The sequence below is a fragment of the Astatotilapia calliptera genome, chromosome 4 (genome assembly GCF_964374335.1).
Source record: "Astatotilapia calliptera chromosome 4, fAstCal68.1, whole genome shotgun sequence".
In the NCBI taxonomy this organism is placed as follows: Eukaryota; Metazoa; Chordata; class Actinopteri; order Cichliformes; family Cichlidae; genus Astatotilapia; species Astatotilapia calliptera.
In genome coordinates, this window is record NC_137425.1 from 7319212 (window position 1) to 7335110 (window position 15899).

Below are 15899 nucleotides of genomic sequence, written 5' to 3' on the forward strand. Positions count from 1 at the left end.
AAGTGTGAGGAGTGAGTGTGTGCGCGCCTAGGCAATGTCCTGCATAACTAGAGTTGTCTTGATCGCAAAATATCTAGTCAAACCTTGGATGCGCAGTAGAAAAGCTCAACTGGCAAGACATGTTCTGTATGACACAATACAATGCTATTATGTAGTTCATACTTCTGAAAATTAAGAAAAAAGCAAAAACAAAAGAAACATTTCATGTACTGGAATGGAAAGCACCATTTTATCATGTAATGAATCTCAGACTAAGTCCAGATTCAATTAACCACTTACAAAATCTTTTGACCAAATGTCCTTTTACAAAGTTCCTCCCCCCTTCCTTACTGTAACCTATGGCACTGCATCTTGCACAACTTCTGTTGCCCCTCTGACAGAAAGGCCAGGACTTGACCTTAAGACAGAGAAAGGCTCAGGTAGAACCAGTTACAACATTCATTAAACGTTTCTGTGGGGCCCCAAGGCTCTGCAGTACAACTAGGAGGACAGGTGCAGTATTGCTATGGGGAGGACCTGCACAGAAAGCTCAAGCCCTGACCAATGTGCAACCCTATGGTCAAGTTGACATAAGGAGAAATCAGTGACACTGATCTTTTGATCAGTGAAGCCCAGGTAATACATGAGACGACTTCCATCAGCAGCTTTTGATGAAAATAATGTACAGACTGAGAACTTGCACTAAAATTGTTTTCTGTAGAAGAAATTGTTGAAGAAAATATTTGTCAGTTGAGCAGGATATTAAAGTAGAGGTGTTACATGATGTGTACACTGAGGGTACATAAGTCTGTATCTTCAGAACACACAGGGGTGTGTAAAGTTTAGTTTGAGTTACATGAATCTGTTCGACAGGAGCACCTTTGCTTTATGTCCACACAGAAAGAGCTTCAACCACATTTTTCACGATCCATCTCATCCTTTTCTAATAGGAAAAAGATAAGTACTCATAACAGTTAGCACAACTGTGTAATGCATTGTGTTTTACTTGCACTATATACACAAATGTTTTAAACAAAAGCACATAATTACAGTGCTGTTTATTGGACTCTGAGCACTTATAAAACACACATTTGATTTCAGTGCCTGAAGTCTCCTGTGTAGACACATACTGAGTAATGGTGCTGGTCACGCTACGCCTTCTCTGTAGACATGGCTTTGGGGGCCTTGAAACTAAAAAACTGAGGCAGGACTATGAGAAGACGTGGAACAAGGCGCGGTTTGGTGCTGGCCTACAGACCAGCAGCACAGTTCAGTGGTGCTGCGGGGCTCCGGGGCCCTTATCGGGAGGGGCCATGTGGTGCAGGTAGCTGCTGTCTTCGTGCCCACAGTGGTTTAGGGGCTCACTCTTAAAAAGAGCTGGAGGTGGGGGGAGGTGGGAGACAGGGGGCACTGCTAGGTGGTGGTGGGGGTGAGGTTGGGCATGTTGGGGTGTGCTTGAGAGGTGCTGCTGGGTTGATGAGGGGTGGGGATGATGGTGAGAGGGCGCTGAGTGGAGTGGCACATGGGAAAATGTGTGCCCCACAGTGCCTTGAGGAGGAATAGACCCTCCTGTTGGGTTGAGGCCCATGGTTGCTGAGGTGGTGGCCAGGGTGGCAGTTGAGGGCCCAGGGCCAGAGGTTGAGGAAGATGAGAAGGTGTTGGAAAAGATCCGGACAGGCACAGGTGGGCCGCTAGTCTGCAGAACAACGGGGCTGGTGACCCGGAAACACTTCTCTTTGTGTGCTTTGAGCATGTTGGAGAAGCGGAAGCGTTGGCCGCACACCTCGCAGGGATAGGGCTTCTCGCCTGTGTGGGTGCGGCGGTGGCGTTTCATGTTGGGTCGGCTGGTGAAGCTCTTCCCACAGATCTCACAAATGAAAGGCTTCTCCCCTGCATAGATTCATAAAAAAACAACAACACTGAATGAGAAAAAAAAAAAAAAAGAACAGTTTTTAGCAATTAACAAGAAGAATGGAGCACAGGGGGAAAAAATGCATTACAATAAAATCATTCGGTGTCAAAAGTGAGGGTTAGAAAGTGTTAAATATTCAACAAAGTTAACTGTCCTCCCCCCTCCCCTTTAACCATTTCCCTCTGCAGAGAGCAACAGTTCTCTTTTAAATATGTAAATAAGTTTTTGCTGTCAACCCACCCACTCCGCAGGAAGCTATTACAATTCACACTTTGAGCAGAGGAGATGTGAAAGTGAACAACAGCAGCTCCGTTGGATTGTCGCTCTCATTAACCTCCCTCCATGGAGCCACTGAATGTGCCTGCTACCACCCACACAGCCATCTATTAACAGGCTGCTGAAGGGCTCTCTAAATGCCTTATTCTTGCATGTTATGTGTGAAGCTCCTCCACACTAAATGAATATCAAAAGGTGACAGTTAATGTGCTAGTCTTCTGTAACTGTTACCTTACATTCACTCATGAGAATTCACATGGAAAAAAAAATCTGTATGCAGTGAACCAAACTTTGGGTGTTGAAAGTGTATGCTTCCTATTACAGAGCATGACTGGGTGTGTCTCCTCCTGGATGAGGTTAAATTGGTTGGTAGCAGCAGGGAGAGGAGAGGGTAGCATAATTACACATCACAAATAGAACTGTGAGAGCCTATGGAGTGCAGTGTGTCCACCCACGACAGGCACGGCTGGTGAAAAACAGTGAAGGACATACAAGCATCACTGCTTAGCAGTGGTCTTAGAAATAGCAATGCAGCAGAGACAGAAAATCAAAGGGGTGTAATACAGCATGTGTTTGGGTAGTCATTATAAGCCACAGTATATGCAAGGCTCCTCTTTGATGTGAACATCCCTCTCATTAAAAATTCTGGGCAAAGTCTCCTGCTCTTACCACTATAATGTTCCTGTTGGCAACTCCCCATCTGATTCTTTTTTTAGGATGAGTATGGTGACTGGGTGGCTGGTAAAGCAGGCCAATGAAGGATGGTAAATGCTTGATAAACTTTAGATTTATAAAGTAAAATAAATCTATAGTCATTTGAGACTTTTGTTATATTTCAATAAGAGTACAAAGTGCTGTAACCGTCAAGCAAAGGACAAAAAAGATTTAGGAAACAACTGGTCTGTATGAAATGTAATTTTCCCCTCAACAGCTGGGCCAACTTGGTCTTTGTAATTTGCTTCTGCACGACTGCATTTAAATAGAAGCTGGGAGGAAACTATGCAAACATGGAAAACAAAAGGGCAAGACATTTGTCGACTAAAGTAGCAAGTATCTGCTGAGTAGTCATTTCTTTGTTTTAGTTGACTGCAGAAAAAGAAATGTAAATTAAAAAAAAAAGAAAAAAAAGGGAGTTTTATTTTTATATAGATTATGATCAATGCCAAAAAAAAAAAAATACTGTTTACATATATCAGACTTGAGGGTTGTGTGTAACCAGTTAGTGACATTATTTACTGAAGAATCCACAGTGGAGACATTACATTATTTGAAACTGGAATCTCCTGCTGTGGAGAAACTACAACTAGGGTACTATATTTGAGTGCAGCCTCGTTCAGTTTCTACAAACAAAGTGATGAGTTTTCTATAAAGCTTCCTGATTTCATAGAAATGCCTCACCACTTAAAAAGGGCTCTGAAACTAGAATTGGTTTCCTGCATTTAAAAAGCAGGTTAATACTGACACTCATATTTTTGCAGAAAGTCCATAGGTTTCAGCCATATGGATTATCCCAAAGGACACTGGCCTGATTGGCATGTGTGATTTTCCCAGAACACTTATGGAACTTAAAAGACCCACACTTGTTTCTCACCTGTGTGTGTCTTCATGTGCTCATCAAAGTACTGTTTCATGTTGAAGTCTTTGCCACACCACTGGCACATGAACTGCTTGTGTCCGATGTGAATGCTCATGTGGGAGCGCAGCTGGTACTTGTATTGGAACCGTTCATCACAGTTCTACAGCAGAAACAACAGATGCGTTCAGATAACATGTCCACACACACGTCCACACACACACACACACACACACACACACACACACACACACACACACACAGTCAGTACAACAGCATGCACACACACACACACACACACACACACACACACACACACACACAAAAAAAGCACACTTGCTGACACACAGTAATTGACAATCTGATTTAGATAAAACATTTATCATGCGCTACTCTTTCTGCATTTTCTAATGTGAAAATAGTTTAGAAGTGAAATGTTTATTTTGACAACCGTAACCCAAGTAAATCAGTAAGGGTTTAAGACAGAACTGTAACATTGTTCAATCATAAAACAGCTTTTGATGTGACAAAAGCTGCTTCAGCTCTGACAATAAATCACTTATTGCTTTTGGCTGCTTCCTTGTTTTGTCCCAAATGATAATTTTGTGAAAATGTCAATGTTATTATTTAACATTTTCATAACTGTTGTTGTTGTTAAATATAACTGTTGTGTGGCATTATTTAGAGTTATGTGTACACTGCTGTGTAGGGACTGCTTTATGACGCATCACGCTTAAGAAACGCAGTTAGTTCCACAATCCAGCACCACTGCTCAGGTTATTTTGGTGCATGGAGCAACACTGTATTTGCAATCTGTTTTCTTTCCTGGTCAGGGTTTTCTTGAAGTGAAGTATTCATAATCTTAATGTGGCACCACCTGACCAAATAAATGTCAGTAAGGGAAGAAAAGAAAGAAAAAGAAAAGCTGCTTCTATAAACAGCCTATATACTTATTAAGGATAAAGTTGAATATTTGATGACGACCTCAAACATCTGATTAGAGTAACTCCACCTCCATACATAGTTCTGGTTTGACCCCCATTTAAACAGTTGGGGAATGTAAAGGTCTTTGGCTGAAGTAAAACACTGTTTCAACTGTACCCAACCCAGCTGAACAGGGAAAACAAAACAAAGCAACGATCACGTCACACAACATAACAAAACGCTTCTCTCACAGACGTCACATGCATACATTGAACATTTATTCCTTCAGCTATTTAACGCTTCAGTTAATAGGTGAACTGTGTTCCTGTGTGGTTTTCTAATATTTGACATGGTCTGGCTTCAGCTCCTCTGTAGAACATTGTCCACTGAATGCAAAACACACAGTGCACAGTCAACATCTGGAAGACACTGACTATTTTAGGTTATTCACAAACCACAGGACACAGATGTCTCCCAGCTGAAACTTACTGGTGTAAGTCTGCTTTTACAGCACACAAAAAAAAATTCTGTCACTCCATTCAAGTGATCAAACTAGTTTAAAACATATAATTGAATTAAAATAAATAAAATCCACAGTAAAATTCACACCAAAAATAAATAAGAAGGGGGGTGGTGAAATTTAAATGTTTGCTTGTATAAAAATTTCTAAAGCCACTGCACTTTCATCCTTATATAATTTTATTTGTTCAAGGGTATTTGAAGACAGTATGTAAATTAAACCACCACTATTATATGCCCTCCATGTTATGTAAATGATCTTTAACGCAAATATTTCAACTGCAACAAAACCCTGTGAAATTGTAAAAATAAAATGGCCTGTATTTGTATAGCGCTTTTCTAGTCCCTAATGACCCCAAAGCGCTTTACACAACCTGTCATCCACCCATTCACACACACATTCACACACTGGTGATGGCAAGCTACATTGTAGCCACAGCCACCCTGGGGCGCACTGACAGAGGCGAGGCTGCCGGACACTGGCGCCACCGGGCCCTCTGACGCCACCAGTAGGCAACGGGTGAAGTGTCTTGCCCAAGGACACAACGACCGAGGAGCCGGGGCTCGAACCGGCAACCTTCCGATTACAAGGCGAACTCCCAACTCTTGAGCCATGATCGCCCCGATGTGATTTACATTTTTTTTTTTCCCCATAACAAGTAGGAACTCAAAGAAGGCCAACCAACGAAATCTGTGCCTAAGGTACATAAATCCTCTAGATACATGGATTAGCAATAATCTATTTCCTCTTAAGTTTTACCACAGTTTTAAACTTTAGTTGTGGTGGGGACTGGGACACAAAAGCACTGGATTAAGTGAATAAATAAGTCAATGAGCAAATAATACCCTTTAAGTTTTATGTGCTACAAATAAATAACTTAGAAATGCTGCATCTAAGTCTCTTATTATGCAGATGAACTGCTGGTCTACCATCTGCAGCCATACTCCTCTGAGGCCTCCATGAGTTTGCTATAGTGGCACATGAATCTGTTCTCCACCCTAAACAGGTTCTGGTTGCAACAGCCCTTCAGCTCACAGGATCTCCAGAGTGGGAGGACAACAGCCATAAGCTGTAGTCCACAACAGGAGACTGGAGGAAAACAGGAGATGGAAAAGCCCAGACCCTGAAGTTTATATATATAGGTCAAAGGATTGTCCACAAGTAAACTGACTGTGGATGCATTGTTCTCTCAAACAAACAAAAAATAATAACACCCAAATATACTTGGATGGTTTATGTAGGGGAAATACTGATTCGGTCACTGTTTGAAGTCTATTGTTAGACATCTTACCTCACAACGAAAGGGCTTCTCTCCAGAGTGCTGGAGTGAGTGAACTTTCAAAGACATACTGCGCTTAAATGACTTCCCACACGTTTCACAGGTGAATGGCATGTCCTTCGTATGAGCTGGATTTAAGAGAAAAAAAATGCAAGTGACATGGCTAAATCATAACAAACTAATCAAATTAAAGTTTTAACTAAATTGGTATTGCTTGAATAAATGCTATGATGAGACATGATCATACAAAAGAATTTACATTTCACAATATTTAAAAAGAAAAGGCAGCATGTTGTCACTAAAGACACTATGCTGAGTATCTATAAGAAAAAAAATGGATCTTGTACAGGTGAATATTATTTAATTGAAAGCCATGTGGTGTCTCACACTTCTAGATATCACAGTAACAGACAGCAGCCACAACTTACCAACCATGTGCTTTCGGACGTGAGCCATAGTGTAGAATTTTTTCTCACAGATTTCACATGAGAACTTCTTTTCTGCATAGCCATGCACAATTTTGATGTGCTCATGCAATGACCAGAGCTTCTTAAAAGACTTGCTGCAGGAAACACACTGAAGAACAATAACAACAAAAATGTATAAAGAGAAGACAAAAAAAATATTAATTTTAAGCATTTTGTTTTGATCAGCCAGAATTCTTTTATTATACTCCAGCGCCCTCTGCTGGGCAAAAAAAGTCAGCAAGGGTTTATCTTGCTGAAATCCCTCTAAATCCTACCATCAAAGTAAAAACGGAAGCGGCCAAATCATCATAACTAAATCATTACTCTTGATTTAAAAAACAACAACAACAACAACAACAAAAAACTTCAATAGTAATACTTCCTTCTTAAATCATATCGAACATAATGCAACCCGATCAAAAGACCATTTTAATTTCAAAGTATAAATCAGTGGTACTTGGACAGTTGCAGACAAGTACTATACATTGATGTTTGGCCATGACCAAACATCAAACTGGGCGTTGCAGTAATTTCTGTCTAGCATGAGTTTTATGATTAGGCTGTTGTCTCCCTAAAATAAAATATCTTGCAGCGTGACAAGATAACAACCAGATGAACTGTGAAAAAGTATCCACACAAACAAAGTGGCCAAAAATAAAATAAAATAAAAATTAAAAAAAATACAGTTTCTTCCAGCTGCCTTTTAGCATGTGATTGCCAAGATATCATGTGAATCATTTCCAACAACGCGTTCCTTTTTTCCATGTTAACAAAAATCAATCAAATAATAAAATGAAACACTGTGGAACCAGTTGTGTGCACATACTCTTACATCTCACCCTGGAGCTCTTTCACAGCTGCCACCGGTACTGCTGGTAGCATCACAAGTGTGTTTATATACAGATGTTCGTGTTTTAACGTCAGCCTACTCAAAAAAGATCCACATTTTGCCATAGTACAAATGGTTGTATAGACATGTTTAAAAGATTCCTAATTTCCCTTTGTTTTATATTGTAATATAACTACTGTTCTCTCTGATTATCAGAAAAGCTGACAGAAAACATGAAAGTGGAAAAACTGAACTTCATAATTCAGAGCCTTTTAAATTAGATTGTTAGTACACATGCACAGAAATTACTCATTTGAGAGTTGCTTCAAGGACAAAAAATAAGGGGGGAAAACAAACAAAAAAGAAACAGAAAAAAAGAAACAGTTGCACAATTACACATATTATATCTCCATGACGTGAGAACAGGTTTCTTTATACCCTGTAATTGTTTCAAACTGTTTCGGGTGGCTCAGAGGAAGCTGCTCAAATAACATTTTCTTTAAACTGCAGATGCAAATCAAGCAGAACAAACCAAGGGCTAAATAAAGCTGCTAAAAACAGCTGTATAACCCTTGGGGATTCAGATGCTGAGTCGCCTTTTTCAATTTTAGAGAAGTAAAACCACAATGCACCTTCTTTCACTGAAATATTTTTGATAATAGATGGCTGATCTAAATAACGTCAGTTTCAGATGTCCTGTATCTAAAATATTGCTTAAGCATTACCAGTAATGCACACATGACTTTTCAAACAAAATACAATTAGTATTTTTAGATTGCATATTTGACAGAAATCTTCTGTGCTATTTTACCACAAACCATGACGATGTTGTTATCAATAGCTTATGAAGTAAATTCAACACAAACTCCTACAGCTGTATTGTTGTGGTGGCTGAAAACAATATGGCCCTCAAAACATTCAAAGCACACCGCAGCTTAAGTTATGTTTCAGGAGATAAAATGTTATGGCATTTTTTGTGTGCTTTTACTTTCATGGTAATAACTTCTAATTACCATTGTCTAGGTAGAATTTTTAATATAGCAGTCCATGACAACTTTAGACGTTTTTCAAAACTTAATGAATATCAAAAGAAGAAAGAAAGCTACAGAAATACTGCAGAATTTCAAGGTTAATATCATGGCTAATGTGACAAGTCGAACACTTCTGGAATTCAGGAATATCTAATTCAGCTAAATTAAATTTCTTGTTATATGTGCTTTTTACTGACCTTTCTGCATATTTCATAACTGATATCTGTTTTAATTAGTGAGTGATGAATGTTGTATAATGGCTGCATAAAATCACTAGCATGAAGCACCTTGAAAGCTGCATCCCCCGTGAAATGACTGTTGGCCACCTTAGTTATTAAAAAGCCACACTCTTCTCCTGTGAGCTAACAGCTGAAAACCCACTTTCAGTTCTCAGCTGCCGCTACATTCAAACTGCCACATAAATGAGCTGAGAGAGCTCCGAATCTGCTGCTGCTAGCAAGTTACTGAAACTTTTAGCAATCACTGTTTTCTCTTTGAAAATTGAACTTTTTAAAGTGTCAAATGTTGCCTTTAGATTTTCTAACAAAATAAATGCCAACATCAACCAAGAGGGTATCATAGTCATCAGGTAACAAGTTTGGTCACATTAAAAAGTTTTAAACAAAGTGATTGCTTTCACATACCACAATAACTCACTTTAAAGCCAAGTCATTTTTTGGTCATTACTTCCACTAAATGATTTACAGTTAATTCTGTAAAAAAACATAACTACATATCATTTGCCTTTTTTTTTTTTCCTTTCTTGAACAACCAGCCACCTTTAGTGGCAGAAAACTGCATCCTGACTTAATACTACAGTTACATTGGATGGGTGGATGGATGGATATATATTTTTTTTTTCCCCTATTTTTTTTTTTTTTTTAAATACATGACTACAAATTCTAATCAGTTAAATATGACTGATTTCAGTTCAAATGTAATTTAGAAATAAACTGAAACCTGCCAGAAATATACTTAAATATATGCAGAAAAATACAATATTATAATTACTAATACATAAGAATTTGTGTCCGCAGGTGTCAAAGAGGAGCCTGGGGTTGGAGCATCAGATAAGGCTGTAGTACAGGTGCACAAGTCTCATGGCTTAGAGGAAAGTCTTGTTCTAATTTATCTAAACATCTTTATACGTAAGAATATATTAAACCTCTTTCTCCAGAAAAACATTTACAAGAGTAACTACACAAATATCAGATAAAGGTTTGGATTACCTGAATGTTCTTCTCACAATCAGTCTGCTGGTGCAAGGCTAGCTCACTCTCCAAGACAAACTTCTTGCCGCACTTGTCACAGATCTGCATTCGTCTGTGTGTAACATTCATGTGCTTCTCCAGGTACCAGCGTGTGTTGAATACTCGAGGACATTTTTCACATGCCAGCATCTCCTTCTCCTCCACCTCTGCTTTCCCTCCTGATGGTACAGTAGGAGAAGAGGAGGGAGCTGACCTAGCTGACCTGCCTTTGCTCTTTGGAGGCTCTGTGCGTTTCCGTCGCCCTCTGGTGGTCATTCCAGCAGGGGTAGCACCCAGAGCTGTTCGCAGACTTTTCCTCCGTGGCTGGCTGGAAGCAGCTGCACTACTAGACCCTCGACGGGTTCTCTTTGACCGCGTTCTTTGACTTTCAACATCATCTTCCTCCTCATCTTCCTCCTCATCCTCCTCAGGGCTCTCATCTTCCTCCTCCTCCTCTTCTTCCTCCTCCTCTTCATCGTCGTCATCATCACTTCCAGCTCTTTCAGAGTCATCTACTGTGGTTCCAGTTTTATTGTCCCCTTTGGATACATGAAGTGTCTGGTTGTTCAGGTTGACCTCCACAATGATTTGCTCACGCTTGAAACTCTCCTCACCATCCTCACCCTCTTCTTCCTCCTCATCTTCATCATCATCTTCAGTATCATCAGAGGATCCATCATTGCCTGCCTGGGACCCCTGTATCCCCACCTCCTGCCCAGCCCCCCCTTCTCTGAAATACTGCTGATGTTGGTGTTGACCAATGTTCTGATCTCCCATGGATGTCTTGGCTGCCATTTTATTGTCCACTAACACAGAATAAGGCTTGCCACCAACCTCCCTCTTATAAATCTTTCCTGTCAAGTCCAGGTCTGGGTTAGGAGAGTGAAAGTAGGACTGGGACACCGGTGCCCTGCGTCCTTCCTCCTGTGACATCCCGCCAAGACTAGGGATGGAAACCTCTTCCTTGAGGCTTTGACAGGATTTCATGAAGAGGGAGAAGGTATGGAGGGGGTACAGTTAGTAGGAGCACAGGGCAACGGAAAAGAGTAACAGCGGTGGTAACTAGGTAGACTAGCCTATCCTACAAGGAGAGGCAGGGGACACCACACTAATCCCCCACCCTCCTTCTACTGAAAAGACAGGAAGGAGGGGATGAGGTGAGAGACAGTCAACCGGATTCAAAGAGAGCATCCATGCTGTCCAAGCAAAGAACTGCAGCTGTATAGACATACAATCAGTTCCAACTTTTGTACCATGTGCTTAAGAATCAGAAAGCAAAACCAAAGTCTTAACGTTGATTCTCAACATTTAAAATGATCCCCTCCAGTTGTTGAGCTGCAGGCTGCTGCCCTGCAGAGCGCCAGTCTTCAAACAGCAGAGCAGGTAAAGATGAGCTGAATACCAAAAACGGAAATGCTGTAAGGACCTCTGCGTCTTGCTTGAACAGCCATTTGTTGTGCATTACCTATGAGATAAGACAAAGAAACAGAATAATATAGATGAGAGTGTTCCGTGTGACCTGAAACTACAGCCATATTGTCAAGTTCTGAACAGTGAGTGCCACACTTGGCCACAAATGTTTCAGTGTTGTGTGTAGGAGTGGAAACCACAGCTTTCACACATGAATGCGAGTGAATTCAATTTCAACAAATGAGCAGTCTAAATATTTCTAAACCACAACTGAAACACCTCATTATAAAGCAGAGACAGTTTGCTTTATAGAGTGACACATCAACATTCATGCTTGCAATAAGGACATATTTAGATCAACTAAAGTGCAACAAGTCACAACTTCTTCTCAGTAGTGAAAATATGTAACATATCTTCTTAAAGACGATCTGATCGATGTCAATGCTAGAGCAGAAAACAGCCTGTTTGTTAAACAACATCGGTTGTCTATGCACAAACACAGATGCAATCACTGTAAACTACCAACAATCTGAAACTTAATAAATAAATTGGTACTCACTCAGTCCTAACTGTGTTCCAGTGGTGGTTAGAGACCATTTACAGAAATACTTCTCAGAAAGCAAAAGCCAGATTCAAGTTCTAAAGCACACTGATTAAACAACACAAGATCTTCTTCAACATCACACATGCACAAACCTCCCATTGACTGTTGGAGAGTATAGTGTAACCACAGCTTAGGAGCTTGTATTGCAAATACAACCACAGGAAACTGTATGTCAACCTTTCAGTGAAACTGAAGTAGTGCACTTCTTGTAACAAACAGTATTATCACTGTGCTCATGCAAGTAACAGCTCAAAAAACATTGAATCAAAGAGTAATGTATTACTTATGTATGATGTTGGCTTTGGTGTAAATGTAATCCTGGAACTGACCCTGGATGACAGGTTGCTGACCTCGAACAACCCTACACCCTACAAAACATTTTGAGTGTGCACCAGGGCGGTTTGCTCGCTAGAAAACCTCCCCCCATGCAATAAACAAAAATTACATTTCCTTTCCAGGAGACAGCAAACATCCTCTCCTCAGAATCTTCACAAACATCTTATGCTTAAATTTCAAGAACTGACACACCACCGTCTACAAAGAAATCACAAACAGGCTAACAGGTACTTTCACATTCACACACACCCCCACTCCACCCATGAACTCTACTTTGTTCTGATGTTTAATTTAAAGTCACCATTAGAAAAGAGTTTCTGTAAATGCCAGAAAAAGGAGCATTACTGTGCAAATAATGGGAAATGCAGCTGAAACGATGGGTCACTCTTTGTAATTAAGGCATAAGCCTAATTATTTTACCGTGATCAAATATTAATCATAATGAGTTCTCTGAGGCTTAACCAGATCATTATTTGTCAGTTAAACTGTTGGTGTAATTTGTGGGGTCTTACATTTACTACCACTGATTTAATCCTACCTGGCAACAGAAGCTGCACCTGCTGAAAATAATCTTGAATAAAACCAGATTAATTAAAAATAGGCTATGAAACTTTGGTGATCCAAACTTAATGTGAGCTAAAGCCATCTTATTTAACATTTTCTTTCTAATTCACTGGTCGTTTTCCCAAAGATTGTCTTTTCACCTCAAGACTTGGTGCGTATATCTGGTGAATTTGATCCTCTGTAGATAAGCATGTTGCAGTGAAGGCAGAGATAAGATGAACTAAAGCAATTTTTTAAGCCAGAGATTAATCAGTTGGTTCTACCTCATTTTGCATGCAAAAAAGTAAGCCATTTATGTAGACTTTGGGTATGCACATATAAGGCACACCTGCCTTCCTGTGTAGGCTGACTCTGATCCTTTCTGAGAATTGGACAGGAGCTCTGAGAGCATTAAGACCACAAGGGGAGGGCAAGCTCGGCACTGACAGAGCAACTTAACTCACATGGTAGTCCTAGACACAAAGCCTAATAGATTATCCTGTGTCTAGATGACAGAGCAATATAAACTGCAAGAGAACCCCCACGCCTAAACATGCAATTATGCTGGTTTACATTCTCGTTTGAAAAAAAGGCATGCTTGCACAACAACACAGCCAATTTATTACTATACCAATATAAAACTGATTAAAAAGATCATTTTTAAAATAAAAATAAAAAAGCACATAAACAGTGTGGTTATACAACCTTGTTGAGTATAACCCTTCTATTGCTTATCATTATCAACGATGAGTCATTTTGGGGTTTCACTCTCTGTGAAATAATGCAGTCCTTTGATGTGGGAATCAAGCAGAGCGCAGACTTCTCAATATCACGAGTAATTAGTTTACACATTCACCTTGTAGGATAGGGAGGTCAAACTTTTAGAAATGTAGATCGTTTTGCGACTGCCTATTGAAGCTTTAACAGCTTTCAAAGATGAACTTTGTACCCTGATGCAAAAAAAAGAAAAAGAGCATCAATGAATGTCTGGATTACTGAAATGACCTGTCAGCCAGAGAATTACTAATGCTCAGCAAAAGTTGCAGAGAAATCAAAGTTTTTTCAGCAATGGCCAATTCATAGCTGTCCTCAATCACGTTTCAGAGAAGCCAGAACTCATTTCATATGTAAGCCACAAAGCCAGTCACATACCGGATAGATGCTACTGTGGCTTAAGATATTTGTATGACACAGGATGGGAGTGTAACTGCAACGGCAGCATACAACACTTAAAACCCATCAGCATTAAATAGTACACATGCTGACAAGTACTTGGCTAAACTTTGACAGTTAAGCAGAGGAGACCTTTGAAGTCAAAATGTGTCACGTTTGCTTCGTACTATGCAGCAGTGCTACTCAAATCCATGCACCCTCTTGAGTCTAGACTTTAATGAGCTTTCCCTTTTGCAGCTTGTGGAGGACCTTGTGAAGGTTCACATTCTTGACTCTGTCCAAACTCATAAGACCTTAACCAGCTCACTGTGTGGTGCACTACAGGGGTGCTCCATGCCTCGGTAGGTATTTGGCCCTCAAACCCATAATCGAGGTCAGAGAGCAGTACCTAGGGTTTTTGATATAGCACATATCATTTGAGGCACTACACGAAGTGGTCAAGGAATATGTCAGCTTCCATCTCTTCCACACCAGCTTTTTAGGAGACACTGCTGAGCTGTTTACTTCTGGGATATCTCTATTATGGATAAGGAAAGAAAACATGGTAGCCTTTAGCACTTACTTTGACACTGATTTAGACTGTGAAAACACACCGAAACGTGACTATAATAAAAAAGGGCTTCATATGCATCAAAACAAAGTAAATCACATGCGCATATGAATTTGTTTTCGTCGGGTTGGATGCAGCGTATTCAGCTACAAGACTTGCTGTTAACGCTGCAGTGTGTTCGAAGCAAAGAAAGGGTTAAAACAAAAAGGCAACATTGTACAACGAACAGTAACGTTGTGCAGGCCAGGCCAACTTAGGCTACTTAGCTAGCTAGCAGTAGTCCATAGGTACTAACCTGCACACACATGACAAGCTAACTTGGCTACATTAGCTCAAGGTGCAGCCATTAGATGTTTTAGTGCAGTTAAGGTCACTTCATTTGGATAACAGTCATACTAATACACAAGCACTACAATCTAAAGGCTGGTGTTTGCAGACAGGCAGTAGCTTCCAACAAAAGAGTAGTTTCACTTTAAAAAAAAAAAAATCATAAACCGCCCAGGTTGGTGCTAGTTAGCTCAAAGCTAGCGTTAACGTCAATATTTAGCATTAACGTTACATTTAATTTCGATGCTGCACTCCGAAGGGAAAGTCTGACAGTTTTTGGACCCTCGTGAAGCTAAACGAAAAGCTGATGTCATGCTTTGTCATCAGTGTTTCTCTCTTGCTGTGGTGCAGTATGAAAAATGCCGCTTTCTCAACAAAACCCAGACTGCTCTACTGGTAAACCCACTCAACTCGACACTGTCATAAAGTCAGCGCTAGCCGGGCTCGCAGACTGCTCTCACCGTAGCTTCGGCCCCGCACTACCGGCGAACCACGGCTGCCGTTTCCGACAGCTGTCATGCGTGTCACACATGTAAGTGCTTAAAATCAACTAAAACAGCGATATTTTGTTGTCGGTTTGCTGGCTTACCTCCGTCAGGGCGACCTTCTTCTTGCGTTCGTGCAATCAGAGTTGCACAGATTCAGGGTTGCACACGCATTTCTCCCTCCCTCTCTCTCGCTCTCTTTTCATTCACGGATATGCATTTAGACGGGCCACTGCCACTGGTCTTTGTGTGCAAAATGTGGGCGCTTATTTGTTTATGTCCGCTATAGACTGCGGAGATATCTGCGCACCGGTGTCCTCAACCCCGCTACGTGGCCCGGCCAAGCTCTCGCGTGTACTACCGTGGTCCCGCGCTCATCCCAGGCATCCAGGCCGCTGTCTGGATGGGCGCGCGGCAGCTTGTCTGGTCTG

The 15899-nt window shown here is 40.7% G+C and overlaps 1 protein-coding gene across 1 annotated transcript; it reads right to left on the bottom strand.

Moving 5' to 3' along the window:
• Positions 1-207: 207 nt before the first annotated feature.
• Positions 208-15893, bottom strand: znf652 (zinc finger protein 652). The gene is made up of 6 exons (XM_026164319.2): positions 15573-15893; positions 10020-11505; positions 6892-7039; positions 6476-6591; positions 3759-3903; positions 208-1869 (listed from the first exon to the last, which is right to left on the bottom strand). The coding sequence occupies exons 2-6, from the start codon at positions 11025-11027 to the stop codon at positions 1250-1252; spliced, it is 2037 nt and encodes a 678-aa protein (XP_026020104.2). The 5' UTR covers positions 11028-11505; positions 15573-15893; the 3' UTR covers positions 208-1249.
• Positions 15894-15899: the final 6 nt, after the last annotated feature.

Bases quoted from the DNA above. Each gene is read 5' to 3' on its own strand.
- znf652 (XM_026164319.2), bottom strand. From the start codon at position 11,027: ATGAAATCCTGTCAAAGCCTCAAGGAAGAGGTTTCCATCCCTAGTCTT. The intron at 7,040-10,019 runs GTAATCCAAACC...ATTGTTCTTCAG, and splicing joins ATTGTGAGAAGAACATTCAG to TGTGTTTCCTGCAGCAAGTC. The intron at 6,592-6,891 runs GTAAGTTGTGGC...TCTTAAATCCAG, and splicing joins CGTCCGAAAGCACATGGTTG to CTCATACGAAGGACATGCCA.